Source organism: Dipodomys merriami, unplaced genomic scaffold (genome assembly GCF_024711535.1).
Source record: "Dipodomys merriami isolate MVZ:Mamm:240054 unplaced genomic scaffold, mDipMer1.0.p SCAF_49, whole genome shotgun sequence".
Classification (NCBI taxonomy): Eukaryota; Metazoa; Chordata; class Mammalia; order Rodentia; family Heteromyidae; genus Dipodomys; species Dipodomys merriami.
In genome coordinates, this window is record NW_027206057.1 from 150,852 (window position 1) to 167,556 (window position 16,705).

Genomic DNA, 16,705 nt, shown 5'->3' on the forward strand with positions numbered 1-16,705 from the left:
TGAAATAAGCTAGTCACAGGAAGACAAATATTACATAATCTTATTTATTCTTGGAAAAACAAGTTAATGTTATTGGGAGAGAAAATAGGATGGTAGCCACTACTGGGCTGAGTTATGAGATGGGACTGGAAGAATTCAGGGAGATGTTAGTCAAATGTACAAAAATTCAGTTGGGCAGGAAGAGTAGGTCCCATGATATAATCACTAACAATATGCTTCAATGCTTGAATAACAATATACTTGAAAATAGCGAGAATGTTTCAACTATCTCTAGACTTAAGTGATAGGTGAAAGTGAAATAGAAACAATTTTCATTAAAAACTATGTTGGAAACAAACTTTACAACTTTGCAGGGGAGGAGAAGTGAGGAAGGGAAGAGGGGAGGGAGCAGGAGAAAATGAGGGAGAGGGTAGTACTGTTCAAAAAGAAATGCACTCATTACCCTATATACGTAACTAACCTCTCCTCATATCACTTTTACAATAAAAAAGTAATGATTGGATTTAAAAAATGAACTCAAAGATATTTTAAGCTAATAAAATTTAGGTGTAAGATTTAAGTGCAAAATATTCAAAATATAAATTGATAGTTTATGTGGTCAAATGATTTGGGAAATGATGTATGTGTTACCATGTATCTATCTACTATCTATCTATCTATCTATCTATCTATCTATCTATCTATCTATCTATCTATCTATCTATCTATCTACCTATCTATCTGTGACTGAGGTTTGAAGTCAAAGCTTTTTTTGTTCTAGGCAGGTGCTCAACCACTTGAGCCATGTCCCCAGCCCATTTTACTTCAGTTTTTTTTAAACATTTTTATGCATCAACTAGTCTGGACCAAAGTTTTAATATTTATGCTTTCCATATAGGTGGACCATAATCTTTATATTTATACTTCCCTATAGCTGCTGTAACAGGTATGAATCACCATGCCCAGTTTTTATTGGTTGAGATGGGGTCGTGCAAACATTTTACCTGGGCTGGTGTCTAATTGTAATCCTCCTGATCTCTTCAACAACTGGGATTACAGACATTAACCCTTGTGCCTGGCTATGTGCTTTTATTTTTTAAAAGACAGTTGATATTTTTGTTTTTCATTTTCAGTTTTATTTATGTAGCTATGAAATAGTTATTTGATGCTAGTAATACTATATTTAAAATGAGCTCCCAATTTTCTGACATTAAATAGAAATAGATGAGTTTATGTTGCTTGGAATTATTTAATATGAAAGTTTGTCATGCCTATAAATATTTGCTTTCAAATATTTACTATTGATCCAAACTATTGAAATTTTATTTTAAAAATTTAGATAATTAAAATATAAATTTAACATGTAAGTCTCTCTCAACAGCTTACCATAGATCTGAAATAAAACCCATTTCTGTTGTCAGAAATGTTTTAAATCTTTTCTTATGAAATTTGGATCTTGTTTTATAGGACTCAAGGTTAGACCACAAAGCACCTCACAGATTGCCTCATAGGTACCAAATAAACTCTAGAACTTGTTTGTTTTGAGTTCAGAAGACTTGTGGATAGAATACTGCACAATTATTGTTATTCTCAGCAGTTTGTTAAAGAATTAGAGACAAAAGAATTAGAGACAATGTTCTCTGCATTAATCAAAGAAGAATCATCATAATGACTTATGGATCCCATTATGTACATGAAAATTGTAACATAGGTGACTTCAGGATATACAGTTAATTCGGCATCAGATCCTCAGAAAGCTTTCAGTATGTTATGAGGAAATTCTGCAAAGCAGATGACTCTAGACATGTACAAGGATCTACTCAGAATGTTTACATGTCTCTGTCAGTTGGTTCAGCCATGAGCCCCCTTTCAGGAAGATGAAATTGGCTTTGATAATGTTCATAGTACATATCACTGTATCACATTCAGATTGTAGAAATCCTCTCACTTATTTTAGAGACTGTAGTCTTAAATGAACATTTAAATACACTGAAAAATTTCCGTTACTTGACTTTGCTTTTGCTTTTCTGCTGTGCTCTCGTGGTTTGGCAATAGATTAGAGGTTGGGCTTTTCACCATTTGGTACTGATTACTTAGGAACAATCTGATTTCCATTCATTACATTCACATGGCAGTGTTGCTTGTATTTATATTAGAAAAGGGGTTTATTCTGCCCTCCTAGTCTTGTGAACACCTCAGAAGATTGTTGCATTATCTATGCACACATACCAAGTTAAATCAAATTGTTCCTCTTGACTCATTAACTGAGTGCTAACATTTTGCCATATTGATTCTAGACATTTTTAAACAAATCAGATTATTGTCAGGAAGTTAGATGAATAAAATTATAGTTCTCAAGAATATTGGACATTCTACTGCAGATCAAAACAAATGTCCCCCTTTCAATGAAACCTAGTGTTGATAAAATTTGACAACACTGTAGCCACTGATTACACTTGATAAGACTATTATAACCTAGAATACGTATTTTCACTGTGGGTAAACAAACCTGCTTATTTAATTTTCCACAGTGCTCTCTCAAGTATTCTTGAAGTCAAGATGGGGAAGAGCAGATTGTGAAAACTCTCAATTACACAAGACACCCAGCATGAGTTTTTAAACAAAGACAGTTGAAACATAAACATCAGTACAAGAACGTTTGGTGCCCACAAGAACTGATTACTAGTCCCCAACTTCACTTTTATAATTGCTAGTTGCAACAAAGATGACTTAGGAGAAGTAAATTCTATCTAAAAGAAGTAAATATGTCCCCTTTATAGCTCTGATAAGTCCTTGATGAAGTCGTTTTGCCACTCTTTCTCTGTGTGATCTGTGGAGACTCACAGCACTTAACATGGAAGCCTTTTGAACTAATCGTAATATGATAGGTTTTACCTTTAAGAAGTTAATACAAACCAAGCATGGACCTAGAAACCTGAGAGCTACATTTCTGGTGGTTTAAATTCTAAATCATCAACTCATTAATTTTAAAATGTACCATAAAAAGCAACATGGCAATCTAGAACAATCTACTAGAGCATTTGTCCTTACGATTATTTTGCCCACATTTAGTGTAATATAATCTTTCAGTTTCCTAACTAAAAATTTTACTGAAACCATCATTTTTTTAAATTACAAAATTAAAGGAAGTTACTTTTAAAATATAATCCCAAATGAAAATTTAAATTTCTAATTTTTTAATGACTGAAAAATCATATTTTAGTCTGGATTTTTTTTGAGGGGGGGGTCAGTCATTGGGCTTGAACTCTGAACCTGGGCTCTGTCTCTGAACTCTTCAGCTTTTGAGTCACAGTACCACTTCCAGTTTTCTGGTGGTTAATTGGAGAGAAGAATCTCACAACTTCCCTTGCCTGGGCTGGCTGTGAACCGTGATCCTCAGATCTCAGCCTCCTGAGTAGCTAGGCATGAGCCACCAGCACCTGGCTTTTAGTCTGGAATTTATTATATTTAAAAGGAGTCTGGAGGTTTATGCTGCCAATATAATTAATAGAAGAGAATAAAATTTCAATGTCCTAGTATTTCTGTATATATTATATATTACCTCAGACTTTATATAATTTTAATGCAATTATTTTATTGTTTAAATAGCTAATGATAGGATTGCATCCCTGTTGTGATATTCATCTAGTTGTCACAGGAAAATAGCAACCAGAGCCTAACCTATAGCAACTACAAATCTCAAATGTGACTCTTACTATTATTATGCCTCAATAGCTAAACAACTCCTGCATAATTGACAAGTAATTTTTGAGGGTAGAATTCTCCTTGATATAGAAACGTGAGGTTTCTTTTTTGTTTTTGTTTTTTGCCTGTCCTGGGGCTTGTACTCAGGGCCAGGGCACTGTCCCCGAGCCTCCTTATGCTTGAGGCTAGCACTCTTCCACTTGAGCCACAGCACCATTTCTGGCTTTTTCAGGATAGTTTATTGGAGATGAGAGTCTCAAGGATGTTTTTTTTTTTTTTTTAATTGTAGTTTGTTGAATATGAGTATCATGGGCTTTCCTGCCCAAGTTGGCTTTGAACTGCGATCCTCAGATCTCAACATCCTGAGTAGCTCAGATTATAGACATAGCCACTAGCAACCACAACCAGTTGTAATCTTTATTTTTCCATTTATTTTCCCAGAGGAAGGAGCATCCTGAGAAAACATGATGTATTAACACCATAATAGCAATACTGGAGTACCTTTATATTAAGCTATTTTGACTTGGCCATTTTGAGGCATCGGGGAGGATTTTCTGGCTAACATATGTCATATGTCAACCAAAATAAGTAATTCTGCCATGTATGCATATTACTAGAGTCAAATATAACTGAGAATATCTGTGATTTACTTCCGAACTCAATCTTTTCTTCAACTGAAGTCTCTCATTTTCCCCGTTTCCACAAATGTGGAAGGTGGTAGTTGTTGGGTAATAAATGTTCCTCAAACTTGTTGATCCTTCTTGTTTTAGTTCACTAACTTTGACAATTAGGTTTGTCAGAAGTCACATTTTGTTTGCTGCATCCAAGTCCTATCAATATTGGTTGAAAATCCTTGTCCATTGTGACTTTTAGCTTAGGAGTACAGCTCTAGGCCAAAGCGACAGACATGATCCTTTCAGTCTGAACACTGGAAATAACCAAGCCCACTAGGCAAAGCCTTATAGGGAAAGCTGCCCTTCCTCACACCAGTTAGCACAGAGTTTGAAGGAACTGAGACCTAAGTCCCACTGGCCAGCCATGCTCCTACGTATATCTGCATTTCTAACTTTAGAGGCCTCTTTCGGAGCCCTTGGCCAAAGACACACTGAAATGCTCTGCCTTCACTGTGTTATTCTGGATATCTTGGAGATACTTTCTCCTCTATGACTTAGTATTCAGTATTGTCTAACCCTAGTCTTTCCCTTTCCCTTTTCCTTCTCTCTGTCCCCTTCTGCAAAAATCCTGAGGGACTTTTTGCCCAGGATCTATCAACTAAAAGCCAGTGCCCAACTTGGGTAATGATACTCTGACCTATGTCCAGTGTGATTTCATGTGGGGAATATGGAGTGGTGATGGGCCAGGTAGCTTCTTCCTGTTCTCCTGCTTCTACAACTGCAGTTAGTGAATAAAGAGTTAATAATTCGTTTTAGTTTTAGTTTAGTTCATTGATGTCTATGGCATTCGATAGCTAGGCTCTCTCCAGTGCAGCTCTCAGAAGTAAGTTTCCCTGCTTTATGGGAAATAATCTCTAAAAACCATCCAAATAAATGTGTTAAGAAACAGTTGCTATGGGGGCTGGGAAGGTGGCTCAGTGGTAGAGGGCTTGCCTTGCATGCATGAGGCGCCCTGGGTTCAATTCCTCAGTACCACATAAGCAGAAAAGAAAAAAAAAGTTGGAAGTGGCTCTGTGGCTCAAATGGTAGAGTGCTAGCCTTGAACTGAAGAGCTGAGGGACAGCGCCCAGGCCTAGAGTTCAGGCCCCATGACCAGATCCCTCCTACCCCCAAAAGAAACAGTTATTATACATAGAGTCACATTTTGACTTTATTGAGATTATTGACAGCTTCCTCTTTCCAGTCCCCAAACATCTTACAATTGAAAACCCTCAACACTTAATAGGAAAGGCAAGATGAGTAGGACCAGTCTGTTCAAAATTAGTTCATCAGAGACTAGATCATAGTGAAATTTTGGACCTTAATTACTGTGTCTATTACCATTAAAAAACACAACTGTGCCATTAGTAATAGTTACAAAGAATGTCTTGAGCATTACACTTAAAAGGCATGTGATAATGTTTTTTGAAAATTGCTCAGATCTGTACTTAGAAGAGTTCACTCCTATTTTACTGAGGTCTCACTACCATCTTTGATCTCTTGTCATTTCATTGCATAGATTTATTTTGGCTTGATCTAAAACAAATCTCAAGATTTTCCAATTTCTTCTGTACTGTTTACTTCTCATGCTCTAGTGAAGCCAATCTTATATTTAATCTACCTAAAATTATGATATCTCAATGAAAAATGATCAAAGCAATCAAGAACCTCAAGATTACCACACTAAGCAAATCAGCTTCCACAATGTGTTCAAACTTTACTGAAGTTAGTGTGAAAGTATACTATTGTTTTCACAAAACATCCTTTTACAAATGAATTTTCATACCTACCTTTCCCTTCTTCCATGCCTTCTTCCTTCTCCTTAGCATATTTCTCTCTGTGTTGTTCCTTTACAGCTGCTGCACCGAATGTCTGATCATGAGCCACCTGGGCTTCAGAGACGCTCATCTTCTCTTTGGCATAATAGTGATGCTTCATCTCCTTGTCTAAATATGTCTTCCATTTCTGTCACTACTGTCAACTCGTCTGATTCCAGACTATCACTGGGACTGTTAATACCTCCACCTTCTAAAAGTGGCCTTCCTAAGCCAGGCAGTGAGCACAGCATTCCAAGACCTCATGTAATTTGGAAAACAAAATCTTCCTTTTATTTTTTTTTTTACTTCTTCCAGAATGTTTACTTTATGTAGTAATAAAAATGGCAGGCATATTTTGAATTAATGTGATGGGATCTGAAACCTTGGTGTGCCATTTTCATTTCCTTTGATAGTGTGATATCAGAGGTTCTAGCAGAGAATGATGACAGTATACAAGTCCACATAGATAAAATAAGATAAATAGTTCAAATAACCCATCAGACATGATTGCCAGGTAATGTGTATATAAAAAAGAGTTTTTGTATAGTTAGTGCAAAAAGAGCAACATCTAGATTGATCTGAAATAAATCTAATTTGAATGAAATAAAAGTTAGGACAGGAAGACGAGTGTCTATTTTAAGGACACTAGTCTTGAAAGAGCCCTGAAAAAAACAGGAAGAAGGAAAAAAACAAAAAGAGGAGAGGCTTCAGCAATTTAAAAAAAATTTTAAAAGGACACATATTTGGTCCTTTGTTTCATTTTCAATGACAGTTAGGATATGAGTACTTTTTGTTTTTTCCTGAGAAGGAGGAGAGTTATGAAAAGCAGGGAATAGAAGTGATGAGATAATTAAGAGAGTAATATTCTTGAATAAAAAGTAAGGGTTTAGAGATGCTGAAAGCCAACTGTTAAAGGGAAGGAGATGAGAGCAGTTTTTTCCTGCATGAAAAAATACACTATTATACATTTTAACTGAATAGCAAATCCATCACTCTGCACATATAATTGGCCTCATTTTGTCATCACCTGTATCATCTATGAATCAGAAATGAATATGTTCTGAACAGTCAATCTCTGTTCATGATCCAGTAGGAATAGTAAGCCTTTTTTCTCTCTTATTTCTTCAAGAGGGGAATTCTCTTTTATTCATGATCAGGTCAGACAGTTCCTATAGATTATACTAAGGTATTTTCCTTTTTTTGACAAGGTGATGATTATTTCCTGGCTACCTTATAGGACTTTTATTTCTCCTGCAACTGTTCTGTATTGATACTCAAGTTATACTGATTTTGATGGTATACTGGTAATTATTAATTTATTTTGTAAAATGACTGATTATTACAAAAAGCTTAAAATTGTCAGTAATGAAATACAACACATATATCCAGTTGTCATTCTACTTATGAAGTCAAATTAAGATGTACTCTAAGAATATAAAAATATTCAGTGTATTTGAATTTTTGTAAATGGGAAAGCAGGTCACTGCCGATTTTTTCTGTTTACTGTATTAGAGATAGCATATTTTATGCAGTTCCCCACATTTCTAATTTTCTGATATGAATGTCTAGTATTTCTAGATGCATAAAAATCTATCCAATGCTGTATGCTCATCTACAATTACACTGCTGCTATCTTTGGTAGCATTTTTCAGAGTATTTTTACAGAAATTTCCTTCAAACATTTGGCATAACAGATTAAACTCTATGACAGTGTTGATATTTTTGTTTTTAATACATGAGTGGTAAGTTATGATTCAACTGAATTCATTTATAATTTCTATATTCATATGAAATAGGTGTCTCCATGCTAACGCATATAATCATCATTACAGGCAGGCAGTGTGACATCTAAGTCTCCCTCCACTGACATCTTCGATATGATTCCATTTTCCCCAATGTCACACCAGTCTTCCACACCTGCGCGCAATGGCACACAGCCCCCTCCTGTACCTAGTAGATCTACAGAGATCAGTAAGTGTTCTAAGTAAGTCAGTATGTGTGGCCGTACTGGGATATAATTGAAATGTTTCACACTTTGTGCAAAATGACAAGCTCATTAAACACTGGATCATTGAAGTGCTATTTTTATGCATATACTGCACCCAGGTAATTGTTTACAATTATAAATTGTAGTAATCCAGAATATACTATTAAAGACATCCATATTTGCAGTGGAAACTTATTGTATGAAAAATAATCTTTTGGGGTAGGTTTATTGAAACTACAATAAAATTATCTAATTACTTGTTTACTGTGGTTAGGGATATATTTTAAATGTTTTACTTTGTCTAAAAAATAAGTGGTGATAATAATTTCAGTATTTTAACATGTTTAATAGGGGATAGAGATATTATGGTAGAATATACAGATATCCTCTGGAGAAAAATATATGGATTATTAGAATTTCATGATTTGTTTATATATAACCTTCTGAAATGATTTTTCTTTGATAATCAAGATACTATAAAGACATTGATTTATCTTCTGTGTATCTTCAAGAAGCATCAAAGTGTGTCCTCTTTTAGCATCTTGGTTATATATTGATCTGTACCCCCATCACATAAACAGAAAGAAAAGTTTTAATGGCCAGGAGTCTGTCTCTTAATCCCTTAGGAAAATTGAAGAAATGAGAAATTGCTTTTTACACTTTATTGCATTCTTCCTAACTCACATTATAATATTTTGAATATAATTCTGAACTTTTAATCAAGCACTCTAATACCAGGCAGGATAGTTTATTTTTTTTGCCTGTAGAACTTAAAAAGTACATTGTGTTAAGTATTGTTTATAAGTGGTTATATACATTTTGTGTTAAGTATTTAAAACAATAACCATCAAAGCTCTCAATTAAAACAACTTTACTCTTGGCCTTGGTGACTCGTGTCTGTAATCGTAGCTACTCAGGAGATCTGAGGATCATTGTTTGAAGTGAGCCTAGGAAAAAATGTGCATGAGATGCTTAACTTCAATTAACCAACAAAAGGATCAGAAGTGGAAATATGGCTCAAATGGTAGAGTGCTAGCATTGAGCAAAAACAAAAAAAAAATTCAGGGATAGACTTCAAGTCTAGAGTTAAACCCCAGGACCAACACGCGCACGCACACACACACACAATGTTGGCATTGTACCTAAATAAACAGTTGTTACAGGAAGATGTAGAAATGGTGAACAGGTACATGGAAAAGATTCAATATCTGTAACCATCAGGGAAATGTCATTAAAACCACAGAAAAACATCACTTCACTGCAGCTAGAATGACAGCAGTCAAAAAGATAATTATAACTAGAGTTGGTAAGGCTATGGAAAAAAAGGGAATCCTTGCACATTATTGCAAGTAGTAATTCACTAGCTATTATGGATAATAGTATGTTCATTAAAAATTAAAATAAATACCAGGTCATGAAGCTATTCCAGTATTTGGTAAGTGTCCAATGGAAATCAAATCAGTCTGTCCAAGAAACATCTGCATAGCTATGTTAGCACTATTCAACATATAGCCAAGAATGGTTCAAGTGTGGCCTTGAACCAAAATTCTACCATTCTCTGCCTACTGAGAGGCTGGGATTACAACTATAGGCTCGTAATTAAGACACAGAACCTTCTTTGGATAATAGCACTTTATTACTAAACAGTTTTTGATATCATAAACTGAATCTTTGCTCCCTGAGTTAGTCTACACTCCAGGCAGCATCATAGTCAAAGGATAGCTGGTGGCTTATTTGGTCATATGGAGGGTTATTTGTATTTATAAATCTGTTTGTATTTATTCATCTAATCCTCCCTTTGAAATCTATTTCACCACAACTTATTTCCTGTTTTTCACTTACTTGACATGTTTTCTTCCTTTTAGAACGAGACCTCTTTGGAGCTGAACCATTTGACCCATTTAACTGTGGAGCAGGGGATTTCCCTCCAGACATTCAATCAAAATTAGATGAGATGCAGGTGACTACTTTAATAAATTGGTCCATTCATGGTTTATTTCTTTTTAGTCTAGGACAAGAAATAACTTATATACCCAAACTACTCTCTCTTGAATTGATGGCATATAACATTCTTAATATAAGTACATTAAAATGTAATTCTAAAGTTTCTACATGTCCTCCCAAAATAGTTCTGAATAGCTTAAATATTAAATGGTCTTTTTAATGGCTCAATTTACAGTAAAAAGTAGATAGTTCCTTTTTTAAAATATAAACTGTCATGGATTACAATAGCTTGTTGTTTTGAAATCCAGAAATTAAAAGGTCATTTATTAGATTTATAAGATTTGATCCCAGTCTTAACAACTGTGAATTTCAAAATTGCAAATGGGTAAATGAGGGAAGATCTTTGTAAGAGTGAAATCATTCTGTCTGAAAAGAAGCATTGTAGCTGTGGTTCATGACTTCTCGGCTCTTATTGAGAAAGCAGATACCAGTGACAACATATTTAGGAATGTAGTCCAGTTGGGTATTCTCTCTCTCCCTTCTCTCTTTTTTTCCTCTCTTTTTCCTACATAATATATATATATATATATATTTTTTTTTTTTTTTTTTAATTTAAGTCATCCTTTAAAATTTAAAAAAAAAGTTGGTTGCCGGGCGCTGGTGGCTCACGCCTGTAATCCTAGCTACTCAGGAGGCTGAGATCTGAGGATCGCGGTTCAAAGCCAGCCCGGGCAGGAGAGACCGTGAGACTCCTATCTCCAATAAACCACCAGAAAACCGGAAGTGGCGCTGTAGCTCAAGTGGTAGAGCGCTCGCCTTGAGCTGAAGAGCTGAGGGACAGCGCCCAGGCCCAGAGTTCAAGCCCCACGACCGACAAAAAAAAAAAAACGTTGGTTTTAAAAGCTTTATTCAATGGGCCATGATTGGTAAATAGACTTTTAAAAAGTAAAGTCTTCTCTTTCAATTTGCTCCTCATGTTTTGATGAAACTAACTATATAAGTGGACTCTAAACAGTTTTATGAAGTTAATTGGGTGAGAAAATGAGGACAATAAAGTCAGGTAGGGGAGGTATTTCTGCTTACTGGTCCTGGGATAATCCATTCCTATTCACATTGTGCTTCACTTCCGCACACTCTAATTGGCATTCTTATAGTCTTATTAGGATTTCAAAATGAACTTTATAACACTAATAGAATGTAAATTAATAATTTGATATAATAGGAAGGATGAAATTATTTGGCTATAACCAAAAGCACAATATCAGACTTACGTTTAATTCAGCAGAAATATTTTGCATCTGTTTATGTTTGATGACACCAACTTTCTATCCCTTTTCCACATTTCAAATACTATGAAACTTTCACTCAAATTACATACAATTAGCTTTTGAAAATGCTGAATTTTGCCAAAAGCAATTTCTTTTAAAAATATTATTTTTTTCCAGTTATGCAGCTATACCTGGGGCAAATATATATGTATATACATATATATATATATGTATGTATGTATGTATGTATGTATGTAGAATTGAATGTGACAGGGGCCCTGGGTGGGAGTTCTTGTGGTTTTGTGCGTGAAATTTGTGTTTGCTATTTCTAATATGTTCTTGATGTCCTTTTTTATTCTCTTCTGCTTTCATGGTGGGTAGCGCCAGAGATGGTTGGTATATTGTTTTCCTAATACTTTTAAATGGCTTACAATCCTGTAAAACCTGAATTCTTGATATTGGCATGGTTTAGGATACAACTGATCATTTATTGTTAAGGATGTTTCATAACAGATTTTTATGGTTATCGCTCAGCGATTTTGCTGCGGTTACGTTGTTCACCTTATCGCTTATTTCTGATAGTTGTAGATTTACTTCGTAGCTCAATTTGAAGTTCAATAGTATTCTTATTATGTAATGCCTATAATGAGTTTGTTATGATCCTTTCTATTTTAATTAACCTAATATATACAGTCAATATTTGTATCTTTGAATAGCAATAATAGGTTTGTAAGTAGTATGGGTTTAATAAGGCCAATGAAATATTTTCCTTGTCTAAGTGACAGAGCACATAGCTAGTGCTTTTCGCTAATTATTTTGTCTTTCAAATGAGTTTCTTAGAGCTTAGCTTCCTGAGTACCTAGGGTTACAAGTGTGTGATCCATCAGCACTCACCTAGTTGCTTTTTATTTAGTTGTAAAATCAGTCTTTATGATATTAGCTTATATTAATTCCTATCACTACCTTATGTAAACAAGCCTAGTTTCAAGTTTGAAACTCAAGAGAATATGGAAAATTTAGAATGATTGCAAATTTATTAAATTATGATTTACAAAATGAACCTTCTGAGGAAGATAAGAAAATATGCAAGACATTTTATTTTGAAAGGAAAGGAAACTAACGGGCCTTATAAGAAGACCGAAGGTTACATTAGCCTAAGGGGAATCTAAAATGATCTTAAAAATAAAAAAAAACATGATGGCGGTATTGTGACATACAAACACTTCATTTTACTTTTCAATATTATTAACACATTAAAACTTAGAATTTTCAGGACAAGCATCTTAAAAGAACAGCTTATTTACAGTATTTTCAACTGAAATATTCACTTTTCTGTGTGTTGGTTATTAGGAAAATACTTAAAATAAATATGGCAAAAATTTAAGTAACACTCATAACTCCTTTGATCTTTACCCAATTGAATATAATTTGTACCTCAAGTGCTGGGAAGATTTGAAAAACTATTTCAATTATGATATTGATGTTTACTCTTTTTAAAGCATTCTCTGAGCATTAATTACAAATAAAATATGGCTTATATTTTTGTAGCTATTTTCCATCTACATTATGTTTGCATTGGCTTGCATAAACACAAATAGTTACTTCAAATGAAAGTAATTTGGGGACACTACCACACTTTTTATCCTAGGAACTTGCCAAGTGACTTGCATTTCCACTGATCCATGACTCCTCTCTCTTTGTCTCTCTGCTTTTCCCTCTCTCCCTGTCTTTCTTCTCTCCTATCTTCACTTCTCCCCTCTCTCTTCTCTCCTCTCTCTCTCCGGCTTGGCTTGGGTGCTGTCACTGAGCTTTCCTTGCTCAAAGTGAGAGCTCTACCACTCAAACCACAGCCCCACTTCTCCGCAACTCCACTTGGTGACTAATTGGAGAAAAGTCTCACAGACTTTCCTGCTGGGCTGGCAGTCCTCAACTCTCAGCCCCCTAAGTGGCTAGGATTACAAGCGTGAGCCACCCCTGCCAAGCTGTGTGCTTTTCATTTCTGTGTAGGCCAGTGTGCATAGATTAAGAAACCAGATGAGGCTGGAAGCAGCTAGAAAGACCAAAAGTAGCCCACAGTTTAGTTAGCAAAATAAAAATGCTGGAAGTGGAGAAGGACAGGCTTCTTTGCTCAAAAGTCTTAGGAGAAAAGAACAAAACATATTCATGGCTGTTAGATGCTTAAGGGCCAATACATTAATGGCTGTTTAATTTCTAAAATGTGCAAATGGAACAAAATCCAAGGAGCCATGCCACTGAAAAGCAAAAGTAGAACTTAAGATGGGGTCCTTTCTTCATGGCCAAGCCATGTAATCTCCAATCTGAACACATAGAACAGCATTGCATTTACAGAAAGTAAGGTTCTGGGCAGTGGTAATAGGAACCAAATAATCAAAATGATCAGAACCTCTCATTAGATTGATGCACAACAATCTCAGTAATATCTCAAAGGGAAATATTGACATATTCTTTAGGTTCTACCAGAAAAAAAATACTTCTTAATTTCATATATTCCTATGTTTTTCTCATATACACTAATCTCTCATATCTTTAAAACATTAAAATGTTTATAAGAACATTTCCAATGGAAGATATCTACATGAAATGCTGATAGGCAATTAATTTGGCCTACTATGTAGACTTTTTGGATATTTTATTTTTTTATTGTTATTGGAGAATTGCTATACAGAGGGGTTACAGTTACATGAATCAGGTAATGAGTAATGAGTATAATTCTTTTTGAACAATGTCTTTCCTCTCATTGATCTCTTCCCATTTTTCCCTCCCCGTCCTCGTCCACAAGTGTCTCATCAGTTCCATCGTTGTATTTGTTCACTCTTGTAAGTTTTGATATTTTAAAATGTTAAGATTCAAGTTCTATTTAGTCTGTTTTTACCTGCTGATTTTATTTCATTTTATTCTGTCATGTGATGTTCCTATTTTAATGATTTTATTGTGTTTTACAGGAGGGGTTCAAAATGGGACTAACTCTTGAAGGCACCGTGTTTTGTCTTGATCCAGTAGACAGCAAATGCTGATATCAAGAAAGAAAGATCCTGACTCATATTAAATTTACTTATATACACATATAGCATTCACTATTATTTTAAGACAGGTATTAAACATGTGCCAATATATTTTTGGATATCTTAATGTTTTGAAAGCTTTTGTAGTGAAGTCTCTCCACATTGACTGTTGATCAGTATCTTTAATTTTAAATACAAGTGAGTGTAATGTATGTCATAGTTTTTTGTTCATGTTTCTGTTGTGGATGAATTTATCATTGAAAATCAAGTTATCTATATATTTTTCTGGTCTGAGTTCTAAATAATTGCAATGCATTCATTCTCCAGGCTGCTAGTTTTTTATTGATTTCCCCCCCAAAAAAACCATACTTAAATATTTTAAAATTCTGAAGAGATATGTTGACACCAAACTAAACTAGTGTTCTCTTTTCAAACCAATGAATATATTATGAGACAGACAATGAATATGCATGAGACAATGTTATTTTATGTGTATAATGTTCACATAATTGGGAAAATTTAAACTTTGAAATTATGCCATCAGTCCTCAAATTTTTAAATTAGTAAAGAAAAAATATAAATTTCACTGACAATTAAATGAAATTTAAGTAATCTTTTCTAGTTAATTTCAGTTGTATTCCAAAATGTTTGATTCATTTTATTTCACATCTAACGTGTGAGTAAGTTACATTTGTTATCTCATAAGGAAAACCATTTGGAATGTATATCATCTCTAGATTTAAAGTTGTTTTTATCCTTATATTACCAACTATAGTTTTTCTCACCAAAGTTTATTTTATGATGTCTCATTGTTTTTGATATTTTAAAATATAAAGAGAACTATTCTAAAGATATTATCAAGGTATTTAGTGCATCTAAATTTGTACTTGGTCTGTTAAAGTCAAAATCTTAATTTTCACCAAAATAAATTTTCTGATGAGCTGCATCATGAACATGAGCAATAAAATTTCCTGGAATCTCATTCTTGATTTGCTGATAAGTTCTGAATATTGTTGCCCATGGTGTAACAGAGAACCAGCAATCATGCAGAAAAAACAATGATCAGTTTCTACTTTGTTTTATCAAAGAATTAAGAAAAATGAGTGAAAATATGGACTTAGATTGGTGATAGTCACCAAAGATAAATAGATTCTTTACACATGGGAATTTTGTTCAAGCATTAAAGCTACATTTTCTAAGAACAGAAATCAATGTGCTTACGCAATATTGTATTGGTATGCATCGCCATAATGTTGTATAGTATATGTGAAGCTTCTCGTTTGTGTTTTGTTACGTTCTAAGTTGTACCGTAATTAGAGGACAGTATATATTTCACAAAGTAGAGTCTTTATAATTTTGGAATTTGTATAATGAGGATGTTTAGGAGCCACATGGCTTTTTTTTAACAGATAGAATTTGTATTTTTATTGTACTTGAAAAAGCTTTATGCAATAGGTATATATTTAGTGGGCATTTATTATCAATGGTAACACAATAGAGTACTGAGATGATATTTGCATATTTAAGATATGTTACTTTACCATTTTTTAATAGTAGTCAATTCTGCTACTGGCATGATTAAACAGTGCATAATTGGTCATTAATTATGAACATTTTATTTCACCAGTACATTTTTATGAAGAAAGACATGGTTAAAAATTGTATTTCTATGTAAATTCAATGATATGTTTGATTTTGCTGAGAATAAAGGATTTTAGATAAATTAAATTATTCAATTTGTTTATTAAACAGTCTCTAAATATACTTGAAAATTGAACAAATTTTCTTGTTCATAAATCAAAGCTGAACAGAGAATGAAAGGGCTTTACTTTTTTTGAATACAAGGAAAATTTTATTTGATGTGGTTATACAAAGGGGTTTCAATTCAACAAGTCATATTGTGAGTTCAGTACATCTTAAGCAATGTTACCCTATCCATTATCCTCTCCAATTTTTCCAAATCCCATCCATAAAAGGTTTTATGTGTAACTTCATTTCTTACAGCCCACATACATTTTGTTTTATGAGCAATATTAAGAGTTGTGAGACACATGCTTAGCCTTGCTGGTAAGAGATGTCCTAGGGTGATTTCTTTTCACCAAAGCATCTGTTGGTAATAACCACATTATATATAGACATCATGTTTCAAGATTAGGACTCTTTTCTTATAGTTAATAATACAAAGAAGATTTGACTGATAAGCCTTGATAGTAGGATTGGGGTTGTTACTAATGTGCAGTCATGAAGACGTTTGGAACTTATCCAAAGTATAGTATTAAAATGTTTTAGAAGCACACTGGTCTCATTCACACAAACTTCAGCAACCCAA

At 34.0% G+C, this 16,705-nt stretch overlaps 1 protein-coding gene across 6 annotated transcripts in view; it reads left to right on the forward strand.

Moving 5' to 3' along the window:
• Gulp1 (GULP PTB domain containing engulfment adaptor 1) overlaps positions 1-16,043 on the forward strand; it is a 151,138-nt gene extending 135,095 nt beyond the window's left edge. For 3 of the 6 annotated variants that reach the window (XM_069995619.1, XM_069995620.1, XM_069995621.1), the window contains 4 exons: positions 6,194-6,418; positions 7,987-8,125; positions 10,007-10,101; positions 14,317-16,043. In XM_069995619.1, coding sequence (XP_069851720.1) covers positions 6,194-6,418; positions 7,987-8,125; positions 10,007-10,101; positions 14,317-14,388 — 531 coding nt within the window. In that variant the 3' untranslated portion in view covers positions 14,389-16,043. The remainder of the gene's footprint in view (positions 1-6,193; positions 6,419-7,986; positions 8,126-10,006; positions 10,102-14,316) is intronic. The other 3 variants (XM_069995622.1, XM_069995623.1, XM_069995624.1) reach the window with 1 other exon arrangement.
• Positions 16,044-16,705: the final 662 nt, after the last annotated feature.